This window comes from Aotus nancymaae, unplaced genomic scaffold, assembly GCF_030222135.1.
Source record: "Aotus nancymaae isolate 86718 unplaced genomic scaffold, 86718_ANA_hifiasm-v0.15.2.pri h1tg000012l, whole genome shotgun sequence".
Taxonomy (NCBI): Eukaryota; Metazoa; Chordata; class Mammalia; order Primates; family Aotidae; genus Aotus; species Aotus nancymaae.
The window spans coordinates 23,888,805-23,906,418 of NW_026988423.1; the positions used below are offsets into that span (position 1 = coordinate 23,888,805).

Genomic DNA, 17,614 nt, shown 5'->3' on the forward strand with positions numbered 1-17,614 from the left:
GGAAAAAAACAGTTAATGGGCCTTAAGGATTGGATAAGTGCTTAAGATTGAGTCTCAGCCTGTTGCCCAGGCTGGAGTGCAATTGTGCGATCTCTGCTTAATGCAACCTCTCTCTCAGCCTCTTGAGTAGCTGGGATTACAGGCATGCACCACCATGCCCAGCTAATTTTTGTATTTTTAGTAGAGATGGGGTTTCACTATGTTGGCCAGGCTGGTCTCGAACTCCTGACCTCAGGTGATCCACCCACCTCAACTTCCCAAAGTGCTGGGATTACAGGCATGAATCACTGTGCCTGGCCAAAAAATGATTTCAATAGCATTTTTCTAACAAGTTAGGGATATAGAGACTTGGATAATTCGGTGCTGTATTTTATCCACAAAAGACAAAGATAGCATTGATAGTGACCTTCCAGTATAGCATTAAAAAGAAAACTCTATTCCTGATAGAGCATTTTTAGGCAATCAGTAATTGATCACAATTTGACTTGAAATTTTTTTTTTTGAGATGGAGTCTTGCTCTGTCACCCAGGCTGGAGTACAGTGGTGAGATCTCGGTTCACCACAACCTCTGCCTCCCAGGTTCAAGCTATATTCTTGCCTCAGCCTTCTGAGTAGCTAGGATTACAGGCACATGCCACCACATCCAGCTAATTTTGTATTTTTAGTAGAGACAGAGTTTCACTATGTTGGTCAGGCTGGTCTTGAACTCTTGACCTCGGAATCCGCCTGCCTCAGCCTCCCAAGGTGCTGGGATTAGAGGCATGAGTCACCACGCCCAGCCTTGACTTGAAATTTTATAGTCCATTGGTATGACAGGAATAGACTTTTGAATACATAAATTCAAATTATTGGGACAAGGGAAAATGGACGCATGTAATCAGTAGCTGGTTTAGTGTAATAGTATATGTATCATCTGTGTCCTGTTTCTGTGGCAATAACATTAAAGAGAACAAAGGTAATCTGATCAAAGTATACATGGAAAAAAAAAAAAACTACATCTGGTGTGTTAAATGTGACATCTTTTTTTTTTTTTTTTTTTTTTTTTGAGATGGAGTCTTGTTCTGTTGCCCAGGCTGGAGTGCAGTGGCACAATCTCAGCTCACTGCAACCTCTTCCTTCCAGGTTCAAGGGATTCTCCTACCTCAGCCCACCTGAGTAGCTGAGATTGCAGGTGCATACCACCATGCCCAGCTAATTTTTGTATTTTTTTAATAGAGACAGGGTTTCACCAGGTTGGCCAGGCTGGTTTTGAACTCCTGACCACAATTGATCCATTGGCCCCGGCCTCCCATAGTGCTGGGATTACAGGTGTGAGCCACCATGCCTGGCCTGTGTGACATCCTTATAATATAGTCATTAAACAGGTTGTGAGAACAAAGTTAACTAATTGTTAACAGTAGCATATGAAGTTATGTAGAAATTTTTGTGTGCTTTGGATGTTAGCATCTCAATTTTGGTAAAGGAAGAGGAGTACTCAGGTAAAATCTATCTCTTTAAGGTCTGGTTTAGTGAAAGAAAACATTGATTTGGTCTGGACACTTAAATAGTTCTTTTTATTAAGACTTTTTATCTTTAATTTAGATATGTTATATGATGATAAATATACTTGATAAATGCACCTGCAAAGCAGGAAATAATATATTGGTTTCCTAACTCTTTTTTTGTGTGTGTGTGATAGAGTGATTATAGCTGTGCACGAGTTCTTACACTTGTTTGTTGAATTCTGTTACCTGTCATCCTAAAAAAGTAAATTTGTCCATGTTCATTCTTGGAGTTATTAAGCTTTATTAATTCAAGATTAAAAACTTTATCTATGACTAATTTTCTTTCTGTTATTTACTACATAACATCTATTTGAATGGAGGAGATATGAGTGGAGGTAGAGAATGCAACAGTATTTCTTCCATTGTATTTGTATATTTCATATGATCTTAGAGCAAAAAGTTTCTAAAACACTTCTTTAAACAAAAATAATAACACAGAGTATGTAATATTATCAACAGCACATTACTTATCTTTTCTCTACTTTTGTATATCCTTGAATAATACTGCCCAGAAAGAATATTTGAAGAGGTTCTTTCTAAATGTATTTTAATATTAATGTTAACTATACATCTTGTATGGTGAATTTGGTGTATTTAAAATAAGAATAATTTTATGTGTTTAATTATCACATTTCTGATCATTCATAGGCGAAACTTAACCAAACTGTCCCTCATCTTCAGCCACATGCTGGCAGAACTAAAAGGAATCTTTCCAAGTGGACTCTTTCAAGGAGACACATTTCGGATTACTAAAGCAGATGCTGCGGAATTTTGGAGAAAAGCTTTTGGGGAAAAGTAAGTCTCAGAATAATGAATTTGAACTATGAAAAACTAAAGCTTATGAGTTTTTTCTTTACTTTTCTACTTATAAATATTTAAAATTTGGGAACACTCTGAGAAAAGTAATACATATGTACATATTTCCTAGCTTTGGTTAAATGTTAACAGTTTTTGCCCTGTTCATTTATTTTATTTTGTTAAGACGGAGTTTCACCATGTTGGTCAGGCTGGTCTTGAACTCCCAACCTCAGGTGATCCACCTGCCTTGGCCTCCAAAGTGCTTGGATTACAGGCGTGAGCCACTACGCCTGGCCTCATTTTTTTTTTTTTTAAGAAATAGCTTTGCAGATTAAGTTGAAACCCATGTTCTTTACTCTTCCATTTCTTTCCCCTTCCATTCTGCTTTTAATGGACATGTGCATTTCACATTATTTGCTATCAGCAGTGAACAATATCTAAGTTGTCTTCATATGCAAGAAATTGTCTTTAGTTACATACATAGGAGTGGAATTGCTAAGTCTTGGGATTTCACATTTTTTACTTTGGTAAGTATTGCCTAATTTCTTTCCAAAGTGGTGTACCAGTTTATTTTTTCAGTAGCCCCACAATTTGGCTAACACTGTTGATGTGAATTGGTATAGTATTTTGCTTTATATTCCCTGATGAGAAGGGAGATTGAGCTTCCTTTCACCTTTACGACCAGTCAAGATTCTTATTCTGACTTGCCTCTTCCAATTTCTGATTTACCCATTTTCTTATTGAGTGGTTTATCTTCCTCTTATTATAGGAGACTAGTTCTTTGTTAGTTACTTAAATTACAAATATCTTCTCCCAGGCTGCGGCTTATCTTTTCCATTTTGTCATATTGTCTATATATATTATATCGGTTGATTTATGAGTCAAGCTTATATTTTTAAGTATAAATATTCTGGGTTTTGTTCTGTGGTTTTTTGTTTGTTTTTTTGAGACGGTGTTGCTCTGTTGCCCAGTCTGGTGTGCAGTGGTACAATTAATCATCGCTCATTGCAACCTCGAACTCTTGGGCTTAAGCAGTTCTCCCAAATAGCTGGGACTACATGTCTGCACTGCCAGGCCCAGCTAATTTGCAGGGATAGGATTTTGCTGTGTTACCCAGGCTGGTCTCAAGCTCCTGGCCTCGAATAATTTTTCTCCCTGTTCTCTCAAAGTACTGAGATCACAAGCATAAGCCACTGCACTAGGCCCAAGTTTCTCTTTAAAGGCCTTTATTTTTGGACAGGCACAGTGACTCATTCTGTAGTCCCAGCACTTCAGGAGGCCAAGGCAGGAGGATTACTAAATCCTCCTGAGGCCAGGAGTTTGAGACTACTACCCTGGATGACATTATACCCAGTCATTATTTGTAAATTATTTATTCTTTTTCTTTCTTTTTTTGTGACAAGGTCTCACTCTGTTTCCCAGACTGGAATGCTATGGTGTGATCTTGCCTTACGGCAGCCTTCACCTCCAAAGTCCAAGCGATTCTCCCACCTCAGCCTCCAGAGTAACTGGAACTAATTAGTCTGGCTAATTTTTTTTTTTTTTAGTAGAAACAAGGTTTCACCCTATTGCCCAGGCTGGTCTCCAACTCCTGGGCTCAAGCAGTCTGCCTGCTTTGGCCTCCAAAAGTGCTAGGCCTCCCAAAGGCACGAGCCACAGCGCCTGACCTCCTTCTTTCTGTTCTTGAAGAAGCTGACCTATATTTTGAATTAAGAGAATTGATATTGGTATTGAGAGCTTAATGTGGCTCTCTTTCTTTCCCTTGATTATGGTGATGCCTGGAATTATCTCTGTTATTTCACTTTGTGCCTCCTCTCCACCCCCACCCCAGGACAATAGTCCCTTGGAAGAGTTTTCGACAGGCTCTACATGAAGTACATCCCATCAGTTCTGGGCTGGAAGCCATGGCTCTGAAATCCACTATTGATCTGACCTGTAACGATTATATTTCAGTTTTTGAATTTGACATCTTTACACGACTCTTTCAGGTAGGATACTTAAAAAATCGACTAACCTGGTTACTGCTACTTTTCTGAAGAGAAATCTTTTTAAATAAAAATAACATTTGGACTTTTCGTCTGTATGAAAATATTTTGATTCATTTTAGAAACTATGCCAAAAAAGATTAACTTGTATTAAAAATATATATATGTGTATATGTATATATAATGAAAATGACAGCTATACCACCTGCTTTCTTCTCCTCATATCTTTCCTTGTTATTGAATATTCTCTTGTATCATTTTAATGTTGTAGAATGGCCAGAATATGGATATGTTAGTTTTCTGATATTGGATATTTGTGTGTTTGCAACTTTTTCCTCCTGTTTTATGGAATTTTTTTTTTTTTTTTTTTTTTTTTTTTTGAGACAGAGTTTCACTTTGATAGCCCAGGCTGGAGTGCAATGATGCAATCTCAGCTCACTGCAACCTCCACCTCCCAGGTTCAAGTGATTCTCCTGCCTCAGCCTCCCAAATAGCTGGTACTACAGGCACATGCCACCACACCTGGCTAATGTTGTATTTTTAGTGGAGATGAGGTTTCACCATATTGCCCAGGCTGGTCTTGAAACCCTGACCTCGGGTGATCCATCCACCTCGGCCTTCCAAATTGCTGAGATTACAGGCGTGAGCCACCGCACCTGGCCTATTGAAATTCTTAACTGTTATTATTGAGATGTTTAGATGCTTCAAAAACAACTCCTTTCTTTCTCTAAAAATAATTCTTTCTCCAATGTGTCTGTGCCAATTTGCATACACATTTATTTGAAACTTAATATTTGCACATGTAGGCTCTATCCTGGTTTTCTGTTTGCTGTTCTGTTCAACCTCACTACTGTTAATTAGAGCTGCTTTACAAATTCTAGAGTTTTCATTTTGTATCGTTAAGTTTCTCCCTATAAGGATATATTCTTTTCTTCATAGCTTTTCAGAAGTTTTTTTTTTTTTTTTTTGAGATGGAGTCTTGCTCTGTCACCAGGCTGGAGTGCAGTGGCGCGATCTCAACTCACTGCAGCCTCCACCTCCCAGGTTTGAGCGATTCTCCTGCCTTAGTCTCCTGAATAGCTGGGACTACAGGCATATGCCACCACATCGAGCTAAGTTTTATATTTTTAGTAGAGACAGGTTTTACCATGTTGGTCAGGGTGGTCTTGATCTCTTGACCTCCTAATCTGCCCTCCTTGGCTCCCCAAAGTGCTGGGATTACAGGTGTGAGCCACTGTGCCCAGCTGCTTTTTAGAGTTTTTAATCTCCCAAAAATGTGTGTCTTTCCTCTGAGTGATGGTATAAGTAAAAATTTCTAACAATGAATTGAGAGTTAGCTTTTTGTTTCTTTGTTTCTCATTGCTCTCTGAGTTGGTTGTGTGTCTGACCTGAATAGTCTGTGATTGATCTCGTTTCTTTAGCCCTGGTCCTCTTTGCTCAGGAATTGGAACAGCCTTGCTGTAACTCATCCTGGTTACATGGCTTTTTTGACATATGACGAAGTGAAAGCTCGGCTCCAGAAATTCATACACAAACCTGGCAGGTCAGTGCAATGAAGCAAAGAGGTTTATTCTCCTGAATTTTGTTATCTTGAGACTTCTGTTAGAATAGAAGAAACATGGCCTTTATTAGTTTCCCAGTGGCCAAGATTCTGCAGTAGGATTGCTTTTTTATCAGAGGTATTGACTTAATTCAGAGCCTATGATTTGATAAATGTTTTCAGGCCACTTAAGAATTGAGTTTATGGCTGGGCATGGTGACTCACACCTGTACTCCAGCACTTTGGGAGGCCGAAAGTGGGCAGATCACAAGGTCAGGAGTTTGAGATCAGCCTGGCCAATGTGGTGAAACCCTGTCTCTACCAAAAATACAAAAATTAGCCAGGCATGGTGTTGGGCGCCTGTAATTCCAGCTACTTGGGAGGCTGAGGCAGGAGAATCGCTTGAACCCAGAAGGCGGAGGTTACAGTGAGCCAAGATTGCGCCAGTGCACTCCAGGCTGGGCAACAGAGCAAGACTCCGTCTTAAAAGCAACAGCAACAATAACAGAAAAGAATTGAGTTTATGTGTCCTTTGCGTCTGGAATGGACTCATGGAAGCAGTTACTCTCTTTTTTTAAATATATTCTTTCTTTTTACTTGTCACTGACTTAAAGCTCAGAAGTTATTATTGGCTGGGCGCTGTGGCTCATGCCTGTAATCCCAGCACTTTGGGAGGCCGAAGCAGGCAGATCACTTGAGATCAGGAGTTTGAGTCTAGTCTGGCCAACATGGCAAAACCCTGTCTCTACTAAAAATACAAAAATTATCCAGGCATGGTGGCGCATGTCTGTAGTCCCAGCTACTCAGGCGGCTGAGGCAGGAGAATCGCTTGAACCCAGGAGGCAGAGGTTGCAGTGAGCCAAGATTGTGCCACTGCATACCAGCTTGGCTGACAGAGCCAGACTCTGTCTCAAAAAAAAAGTTATTCTTGACGGTCCTTTTGATTTTTGTCTGTAATTTGTCCTGCCTTCCACCCTAATACCAGCATAATCTACTAAAGCTTCTGTTTATCTCTTTTCATAGTTACATCTTCCGGCTGAGCTGTACTCGTCTGGGTCAGTGGGCTATTGGGTATGTTACTGCTGATGGGAACATTCTTCAGACAATCCCTCACAATAAACCTCTCTTCCAAGCACTGATTGATGGCTTCAGGGAAGGCTTGTGAGTACCTACTGCTTACCATCTGTTGGAGTCTAGGAGCTTAGGGGCTGTAAAACCTCATCATTAATGACTTTATTTCAGGTTTATTCTACAGATTGATTCAGGAAACATACTAACAGATGATATCAATTTGACCTTCAAGTCCTGGAAGACTTTTGTTTTTCCATGAGTTAGGGATTCCATGAGTGAAATTATACTGCTTGAGTTGTCACTATAAGTAAACTTTATCTTTCTTTTTCCAAATGTTAACTTATTTTTAAGCCTATGTTAGGTTTTGAAATGTACAGATTAGCAGGATATTTGACTGATTATTTAACTAGCCGGCATTTAAGTGATTCAGGGTTCCTAATGGCTGAAGGCCTCAGTGGCCTTCATTTGCTTTCATCCTCACTTCATTTCTGTTCAGCAGCATTTCTTCAGGCCTTGGACTTCTGTAACCCATGCTGCTATTTATAACTAAGTCTTTATTTATTCCAGAATTGCTTTTCCTTCGAGAATTCAAATTGATTATCAGTTGGTGAACACTAAAAATACAGTTAACCAAGTGGCAGAAAACTAGCTTGTGTTTTAGAGTGGTTAGGAAAATATATTTTATATTATGCATTATCTTTTACTTAAGATAGCATTGGGTCTGAAATAAGTGCTGCCCCAAATGTCAGAACAGTTTGATGCTAGAAACCGTGGATCTCCCTGGTAGATGATCTCAGTGGCTTAATTTGCATCTTGTTACACTGCTTTTAAATTGGTGTCTCTCCTTTTCTTAAACCTGTAAATAAAGGTATTTAAAGTCTTTGATCAAACAGAAATGCAGTTTAAGAATTTAGGGCCAGGCGTGATGGCTCATGCCTATAATCCCAGCACTTTGAGAGACCAAGGCAAGTGGATCACCTAAGGTCAGTAGTTCAAGACCAGCCTGGCCAACATGGTGAAACCCCATCTCTACTAAAAATACAAAAATTAGCTGAGCGTGATGGCGGGTGCCTCTAATCCCAGCTACTTGAGAGGCTAAGACAGGAGAATCGCTTGAACCCAGGAGACGGTAGTTGCATTGAGCTGAGATTGTGCCACTGCACTCTAGCCTGGGCAGCTCAGCAAGACTTCATCTCAAAAAAAAAAAAAGAGAGAGAGAATTTAGTTCAGGCGCTGTGGCTTACGCCTGTGATCCCAGCACTTTGGGACGCCGAGACGGTTGGATTACCAGAGGTCAGGAGTTCAAAACTGACCGGGCGTGGTGGCTCACGCCTGTAATCCAAGCACTTTGGAGGCCAAGGTGGGCAGATCACCTGAGGTCGGGAGTTCAGGACCAGCCTGACCAACTTGGTGAAACCCCATCTTTAATAAAAAAATAAAAATTTTTTTTGATATATAAAAATTAAAAAAAAAAAAAAAGGAATTCAAAACCACCCTGACCAACATGGTGAAACCCTGTCTCTACTAAAAATACAAAACATTAGCCAGACGTGGTGGCTGGTGCCTCTAATCCTAGCTACTTAGGAGACTGAGGCAGGAGAATCATTTGAACCCGGGAGGCGAAGATTGCAGCGAGCCGAGATGGCTCACTGCAACTTCAAAAAATAAGAATGTGTCTTTAAAAAATAAAAAAGAATTTATATCTGGTGGCCATCCATTGATTAAAAATGGGTTGGTAAACTATGACCCGTGGGCGACCTGTTTGTTTTCCCTATAAGCCAAGATAATTTTTCCTAAGAGTCGTTTAAAAAAAAGCCAGTCAGAGAAGAATATTGACACAGACTAATGTGACCTACAAATTGTAAATGATTTTCTATCTGGCCCTACTCCAGCCTGGGTAACAAAAGCGAAACTCCATCTCAAAAAAAAAAAGAGCCTATGGCATTGTTACTTTGATAAGGAATAACAGTTTTGAACTGTTCTGTGTTATTTATTTTTTGGAAGTATTTATTTTTTTGAAGTAAGATTTATCTTTATACTTATACAAAGTTGCCCTTTTAGAATGGAGGAACTCCTAGATACCATCTGTCTGTGTTAGCAAGCACTAGTAAATTGGCTTCAATAAAACCCAAGATTGGTTACTCTTTACAGCTATTTGTTTCCTGATGGTCGAAATCAGAATCCTGATCTGACTGGCTTATGTGAACCAACTCCCCAAGATCATATCAAAGTGACCCAGGTGAGTTTTGTTTCACATTATAACCATATCACTGGAGATAAGCTTTTGTATATTCTGTATAGAACTGATAGCATAACTGAATTAAATGATTGGAACACTTTAATTTTAAACCATTGACTAGATTAATGTATTTGTATGTATGTGGTTTCATTTTATAGCGAGGAGCTTAAAATAGGACCCAGACTAGATGCTTTCTGGCTTAATAGGAGAAAATAAACCACTGTCATGACATTTTTATTTAAGCAAAATTTGTATAGGAAACAAGTCTTCACTTTTTCTGTTGTTAACATTTACAGTTGCAGTTATTCATGTATTCAATTAATAGTCTCTTAATTTTTTTAATCAAAGGAACAATATGAATTATACTGTGAGATGGGCTCCACATTCCAACTGTGTAAAATATGTGCTGAAAATGATAAGGATGTAAAGATTGAGCCCTGTGGACACCTGATGTGCACATCCTGTCTTACATCCTGGCAGGTATGGATCTAAGTGACTTTTTTCAGCTATGTAATCACCTTGGAGAATTGGGTATTATATCTCCTTTACCGATATAAGGGGTGGCCTGGCTTTTGGGGTTAGGTTTAATCTTTACTTTTTAAAAATGTCTAGGAAATGTATTTTCTAGTAGATTAATATTTTAAACATTTTCAGATGCATCTGTTACTATCTGTTTCTTCTTCTGCAGGAATCAGAAGGTCAGGGCTGTCCTTTCTGCCGATGTGAAATTAAAGGTACTGAACCCATCGTGGTAGATCCGTTTGATCCTAGAGGGAGTGGCAGCCTGTTGAGGCAAGGAGCAGAGGGAGCTCCCTCCCCAAATTATGATGATGATGACGATGAACGAGCTGATGATACTCTCTTCATGATGAAGGAATTGGCTGGTGCCAAGGTAAGATGGCAATTTAGGAGACTGGCAAAATCCATTATGAGTTGTACTCTAAAGCCGTAAAACACTTAATGATATCCAAACGGCAGTAATAGGTAGTATTAATAGCTGATCTTTACTGATCATTTACTATATGACAAATGTTGTGTTAAGCACTTTACTTTTTTTTTACTCATATAATCTTTACTACACCTCTATGAGTATGTACTACTATTATCCTCATTTAACAAATGAAGAAACCAAGGCACAAAGAGGTTAAGGAATTTACCGAAGATGACACAACTAGTAGGTTGAAGTATCTGTGAGCTGCATCTGTGATCAGGCATTTCAGCTTTAAGGCCCGTGTTCTTACTGTCTGTATCTTAGGATTAAGACTTTATTCATATCTCTTGGTGGAGAATATGAGGGAGGAATAAAAGGACTGGACCCTCTTTGGCTAATGCAACTAGAATAAGTTCTGTTCCTCCCCCTCTTTTTTTAATTTAATGGAGTCTTTTTTTTCTTTTTATGCTGATTCAGAGCATATTAATAGAGTCTTATCATTAGAAAGTTGGGGCCGGGCATGCCTATAACTCATGCCTATAATGCCAGTACTTTGGGAGACTGAGGCTGAAGTTGAGCCCAGGTTGAGACCAGTCTTCCCAATGTAGTGAGACCGTATCTCTACCCTCGCCCGACTCCCCCTCAAAAAAAGCTGAGTATGGTGTTGTACACCTGTAGTTCTAACTACTGGAGGTCAACGCTGGAGGATCAGTTGAGCCCAGAAGTTCAAAATAGCAAGACCCTATCTCTATCACCACTGCCCCCACGTCCCCTAAAAAAAAAAATAGCTGGGCATGGTGGTATACACCTGTAGTTCTAACTAGTCTAGAGACTGAGATGGGAGGATTGCTTGAGCCCAGAAATTCAAGGCTGCAGTGAGTTGTGATTGCACCACTGTACTCTAGACTGGTGACAGAGTGAGACCGTCTTATAAATAAATAGCAAGTATTGGACTGGCTCTATTAGAGGAAAAAAATAAAAATAAAATAAATAGCAATTGTATACTATGTGTAGTGTGACTATTCTGTAAAAAATTTTTTTAAACATATACATAGAAAAATTGGATGATCACACACCGAACTAATCACTGTTATTTCTGAGGATAGAAATTCAGAGCACTTTAATTCTGTGGAATATTTTAATTTTTTACAATTAATGAATGTTACTTCTGCAAAGTGTTTGTTGTGCTAGATGATTGAGTGCTGTATGGGATAAGAAGTCTAAGACAAGCTTTCAGGGAGCTAGTGGTTTTATTTAGGAAGAAGACAAGTGAAATGCTTCATCACAAGCCAGATAGTGAACATTGTTCTAAATTGTTAGGTACACTATAAGTCACATAGGAGTTTAGAGGAAAGAAGTAAAGGAACACTTTTTCTCTAGCTATGTAGATATTCAAAAAAAACCAACCAAACAAACAAAAAAAAACAGCCTCACGTATTTTATTGTCATTTGGCCATTCCGTAATTTATTTTGTCTTCCTTTTAATAGACATTCATATTGTTTGCAGGTTTACATGTATTGGCCTGCTTTTGCAAGTCTCTCTAGGCTAGCAGTGAGATTGCTGCATAAGTGAGTGTGTATTTCAACTGTGATAGAGGGGAGGGGCTCATGGAATTTCACAGTGACAATGGTATTTTGTTTTTTAGCCGGATGGTAAGTACATGGATGTTTTATTATTCCTTGTACTTTATAGTTCATTATATATTTTGTATGAACAAAATAATAAAAGTAAATTTTTTTGTTTTATTTTTTGAGACAGAGTCTCGCACCGTTGCCCGGACTAGAGTGCAGTGACGCAGTCTCGGCTCACTGCAACCTCCGCCTCCTGGGTTCAAGTGATTCTCCTGCCTCAGCCTCCCGAATAGCTGAGATTACAGGCATGCACCACCACTCCCAGCTAATTTTTTATATATTTAGTAGAGACGAGGTTTCACTATGTTGGCCAGGCTGGTCTCGAACTCCTGACCTCGTGGTCTACCTGCCTTGGCCTCCCAAAGTGCTGGGAGTACAGGCATGAGCTGCTGTGCCTGGCCAATTTGTTTTTAATGTAGTAAATCTACTTACAGTTGGTGAATGCGCATGGATTTTTTTTTACGGTTTAAAAGAATTGCTAAAAAACTTAACAAAAACATTGGTTCCCTGCCTCTGCTCCCTCCAGCACCTCTCTGTCCCCTCATTCGGATTTTTAATTCTTGAAACTGTTTACTACCATATGCTTATACTGCTTTTTCTGGATTCTTGATCTCTTCACCTCAGATATTGTGGGAAAGGGTTTAGGTCTCTTATCTCCCTCCTCCCTACTCCATGTCCTCCCACTACAATTATTTGAATTTGGTTTAGTATTCAGTGTTTACATGATTTCACTCCCTACTGTGCCAAGTAGCATACTATAGAGTAATTACTTTTGCTTTCTTTTTTTTTTTTTTTTGAGACAGAGTCTCGCTGTCACCAGGCTGGAGTGCAGTGACGTGATCTTGGCTTACTGCAACCTCTGCCTCCCAGGTTCAAGCGATTCTTTGGCCTCAGCCTCCCAAGTAGCAAGGACTACAGGCATGCACCACTACACCCAGCTAATTTTTGTATTTTTAGTAGAGACAAGGTTTCACCATGTTGGCCAGGATGGTCTTGATCTCTTGACCTTGTGATCTGCCCACCTTGGCCTCCCAAAGTGCTAGGATTACAGGTGCACCTGGCTTACTTTTGCTTTCTTATACAACTTTCTGCTTTCCTGGTATAATTATTTTTATTTTCTTAGTTTTTTTTTTTTCCTCAATTTTTTTTTAATTGCATTTTAGGTTTTAGGGTATATGTGAAGAACATGCAAGATTGTTGCATAGGTATACACATGGCAGTGTAATGTGCTGCTTTCCTCCCCATCACCTATATCTGGCATTTCTACCCATGCTATCTCTCCCCAACTCCCTACCCCCACCGCTGTTCCTTCCCTATTTCCCCCCTACAGACCCCAGTATGTGATGCTCCCCTCCCTGTGTCCATATGTTCTCATTGTTCAACACCCACCTATGAGTGAGAACATGCGGTGTTTGATTTTCTGTTCTTGTGTCAGTTTGCTGAGAATGATGGTTTCCAGGTTCATCCATGTCCCTACAAAGGACACGAACTCATCGTTTTTGATGGCTGCATAGTATATTTTCTTAGTTTTCAATTTGTACCTGTCACTACCAAATCATACCATACTCTCAGATACTCTCTCAATATAGTTTCCATGAAATAAAATCTGTTAGTATAGTAGTATGTGATACTGTGTACTGCTGTGTGGGAAATAGGAGTCATGTGTGTTCAGCTCCGGTCTGCACCAGTTATTCTCTGTGCCACACTCCCTGTCACCCTAAGGTGTCCCCTTGCCACCCTCATGGGACTTCACTGCCTCTTCTGTTGGAGTGCCTTAGTTCCTGTGTTTTCCTCTTTTTTGCTTTACTTCTTTATGTCCTTAAAACAGCTTTCTGTGAAAAGATGAGAGGTAAACTTCTTGAGATCCTTGGTATCTTAAAATGACTATGCAGCCCTCAAATGTGAATTGACTAGTTACAGAATTCTAGGTTGATAAATATTCTGCTCTAAATTGTTAAGGCTTCACTGACTTCTAGCTTCTAGTATATTTCTGCTCTTCAGTGCCTTTCCCTCTGTCACCAGAAGCTTTTAAGATATTTTCCTCATCTTTGATTTGATGAAAAAATGTAAGGGTATTTTTGGTTGGTTTGTTGTTGGGTTTCTTTTCCTTCATTGAGCTGGGTACATAATAAACCATTTCTATTTGGATATTTATGTCCTTTAGGTCTTGGAAATGTTCGCATATTATTTCTCTGATTATTTTCCATTTGTAAATTTTCCTCTTTTTCTAGAACCTTATATGCTGTGATAAAAGAATATTACAAGGATCAGTTATGATGTTGAGGCATGAATTGAAAAAATACTAGTTCAACCCTCTGTGCTTAAGGAATGAGAGAAAGATAGATGGTGGGCAGAGAGGGCTTTCCAGAATGGGGAAAAGACTTGAAGAATGATACGGAAGTCGAAGTAATCATAGCACATGCAGGAAACACTGAGGAGATGAGCCTGAATAGAGCAGCATTGATGCTTGTTAGGGAGTTGTGGGAAATACTGTTGGTTGCAGAGACCAGAGACCTGTGAAAGCCAGGCAGGAGGGTGAGATTTTGTAACAGGGCAAATTGGGAATTACTGGTGGTTTTTGAGTTGGTGAGTGTTTAAGAATGGCTAAGCCGATAGTGGTAGGCAGAAGGATGTGGTGAGATGAACTATAGGTTGGGAAGTTCACTAGGTTGTTTTTAATAAACCACTGCCAGGCATGGTGGCTTGCCCCTGTAATCCCAACACTTTGTGAGGCCAAGACAAGGAAGATCGCTTTCAGCCCAGAGGTTTGAGAACAGCCTGGGCAATATGACGAGACCCTGTCTATCCCTACCCACCACTGCCAAAAAAAAAAAAAAAAGGCCATTCGTGGTGGCAAACACGTTGTCCCAGTTACTTGGGAGGCTGAGGCAGGAGGATACCTTGAGCTCAGGAGGTCAAGGCTGCGGTGCACCATGTTTATGTCACTGCAGTCCAGCCTGGGCTACAGAGCAAGACCCTGTCTCCCATCAATAAGTAAGGTCTGAGGTTGGTAAGTAGAATGAAATGAAAGATACAGATATGAGAATCTTTTAGGGAAAAATCAGCAGGATTGGCTACTGACTAAATAATTACGATGAAGTGAGAGTAGGGTTGACTAGTAATTTTGACTTTTGTCATTGAGGTGTTGAGCTCCTCATGCTACATTGTCAGCTAATTGGGAGCCCATTATCTTAAACATGTGGATAAAGTAAATAGCTAAAGATAAGAGCTTTATTTTCTCTCATCCACCACCCAGCACTAGTAACAGGACTAAGTATGGGGATGGCTGTTTCTCTGTCATCTTGTACAAATGCTTATAATATGTATTTTATATATTTGCCTTTATTTCATCAGTGTTGCTTTCCTATTGGGGAATTAAAATGCAGAGTAGCATTTCTTTTTTTGTTTTTTTTTAATGAATTACTGTATATCTCTTGACAGCTTACTTTGACAAGCTTATCAGCTATCCTAACCCTGCTATATGCAGGGAAATGGAAAAGTTACATATGTGTTCTTTCCTCTAATTTGGTACTTCATTTTTTTGGAACTCAAATTGGCAGAAAACGTTAATTCCTTTTAATTCTTGAATTCGAATAATTTATTTCTTTGGAAGGACTCAAGATGCTTTTTAGTGATATACTTGATCATTTCTCTTTTATAAATTTCATCTTTAAAAAAATTTAATTAAAAAGCATATTTTTAGAGGGATCTCACTATATTGATCAGGCTGGTCTTGCACTCCTGGCCTCAAGCAATCCTCTTGCCCCCCAAAATGCTAGGATTATAGGTGTGAGCCGCTGTACCTGTCATCTTCTTTCTTATCTTAATAACCCACAGAGAATTTACCATCATTGATCTCTTTCTTTATTATGCCTCTCAAACAGTTTTCCCAGGTACTTTGTTGAGATTAATATATGCCCCCCCTACTTTTTTTTTTCTTTTTTTAGAGACAGGCTCTTGCTCTGTTGCCCAGGCTGGAGTACAGTGGTGTGATTATTGTTCACTGCAGTCTCAAACTCCTGGGTTCAAGCAATCCTCCTACTTTTGCCTCCTGAATAGCTGTGTGCCGCCACAGCCCAGCTAATTTTTAATTTAATTTTTTGTAGAGATGGGGTCTTACTATGCCCATACTTAGGTCTCAAACTCCTGCCTCCCAAAATGTTAGTATTGAAGATGGCTGATCACTAGCAGCTCGGGCACTTAGCTCCCAGTGAAAGCGCAGAGAACAAGAGGACGCCACACTTTCAGACGAATATTTGTTGCTCACGGACCAAGAGATTCCCCGTGGAGGAGCCCCACGGGTTGCCAGGGCGACACTTGTGGCCGGTGCGGCGGTTTAGCTGGCGCCTTAGAGCGGCAGTTCTTGGTGCAGAGTCCGGAGATTCCCGGGCAGAAAAGCACCATCAATCTTAACACCGCTGTTTTGGCCGGTGCAGTGGATTGCTCAGATTTCGGCGCTGGGAATCAAAAAGTTGGACGTCCGCTCAGAGACCTAGTTACAAAGTCGGTAATTACAAAGACGACAGAGGGATAAATATATAATGAAGGGAAGAAAGCAGCGTAAAAAGGCAGAGAATACTCAAAATCAGAATGCCTCTCCCTCTACAGGGGATCGCAATTCCTCATCAGTAACGGAACAAGGCTTAATAGATTACGAGTGTGTTCCAATAACAGAAGCAGGCTTCAAAACGTGGGTGATAAGAAACTTCTGTGAATTAAAAGAACTTGTTCTAATCCAATGCAAAGAAACTAAGAACCTTGAAAAAAGGTTTGATGAAATGCTAATGAGAATGGACAATTTAGGGAGGAATATAAGTGAATTGATGGAGCTGAAAAACACAACACGAGAACTTCGCGAAGTATGCACAAGTTTAAACAGTCGAATTGATCAAGCAGAAGAAAGGATATCAGAAGTCGAGGACCAGCTCAGTGAAATGAAACGAGAAGACAAGATTGGAGAAAAAAGGATGAAAAGGAATGAGCAAAGCCTCCAGGAAATATGGGACTATGTGAAAAGACCTAATTTACGTTTGATAGGTGTACCTGAATGTAATGAAGAGAATGAATCCAAGTTGGAAAATATTCTTCAAGATATCATTCAGGAAAACTTTCCCAACCTAGCAAGGCAGGGTAATATTCAACTCCAGGTAATACAGAGAACACCACAAAGATATTCTTCAAGAAGACCAACCCCAAGGCACATAATCGCCAGATTTATTAGGGTTGAAATGAAGGAGAAAATACTAAGAGCAGCCAGAGAGAAAGGTCAGGTTACCCATAAAGGGAAACCTATCAGACTTACAGCAGATCTCTCAGCAGAAACCCTACAAGCTAGAAAAGAGTGGGGACCAATATTTAACATCCTTAAAGAAAAGAACTTCCAACCCAGAATTTCCTATCCAGCCAAACTAAGCTTTATGAGCGAAGGAAAAATTAAATCTTTTGCGAACAAACAAGTACTTAGAGACTTCACCACCACCAGGCCTGCTTTACAAGAGCTTCTGAAAGAAGCACTATACATATAAAGGAACAACCAATATCAGCCTTTCCAAAAATATATCAAAAAGCAAGAACATTAACACAATGAAAAATTTACATCAACTAATGGGCAAAACAGCCAGCTAGCATCAAATACCAGTATTAAACTTATATATATTCTAATTGGATAAAAAGCCAAAACCCATCTGTATGCTGCATCCAGACTCATTTTACATGCGACAATACACAAAGACTCAAAACAAAGAGAAGGAGGAAGATTTACAACCAGAGAGTAAAAATAAACAAATAAACAAAAAGCAGGAGAAGCAATTCTCGCCTCTGATAAAGTAGACTTTAAAGCAACAAAGATCAAAAGAGGCAAAGAAGGACATTACA

At 39.6% G+C, this 17,614-nt stretch overlaps 1 protein-coding gene across 2 annotated transcripts in view; it reads left to right on the top strand.

Annotated features, from left to right (window-relative positions):
* The window catches only part of CBL (Cbl proto-oncogene), a 99,670-nt gene that overhangs the window by 61,002 nt on the left and 21,054 nt on the right, over window positions 1-17,614 (top strand). For both annotated transcript variants that reach the window (XM_012470303.2, XM_012470304.2), the window contains 7 exons: window positions 2,193-2,339; window positions 4,174-4,330; window positions 5,749-5,870; window positions 6,891-7,028; window positions 9,090-9,177; window positions 9,526-9,657; window positions 9,866-10,069. In XM_012470303.2, coding sequence (XP_012325726.1) covers window positions 2,193-2,339; window positions 4,174-4,330; window positions 5,749-5,870; window positions 6,891-7,028; window positions 9,090-9,177; window positions 9,526-9,657; window positions 9,866-10,069 — 988 coding nt within the window. The remainder of the gene's footprint in view (window positions 1-2,192; window positions 2,340-4,173; window positions 4,331-5,748; window positions 5,871-6,890; window positions 7,029-9,089; window positions 9,178-9,525; window positions 9,658-9,865; window positions 10,070-17,614) is intronic.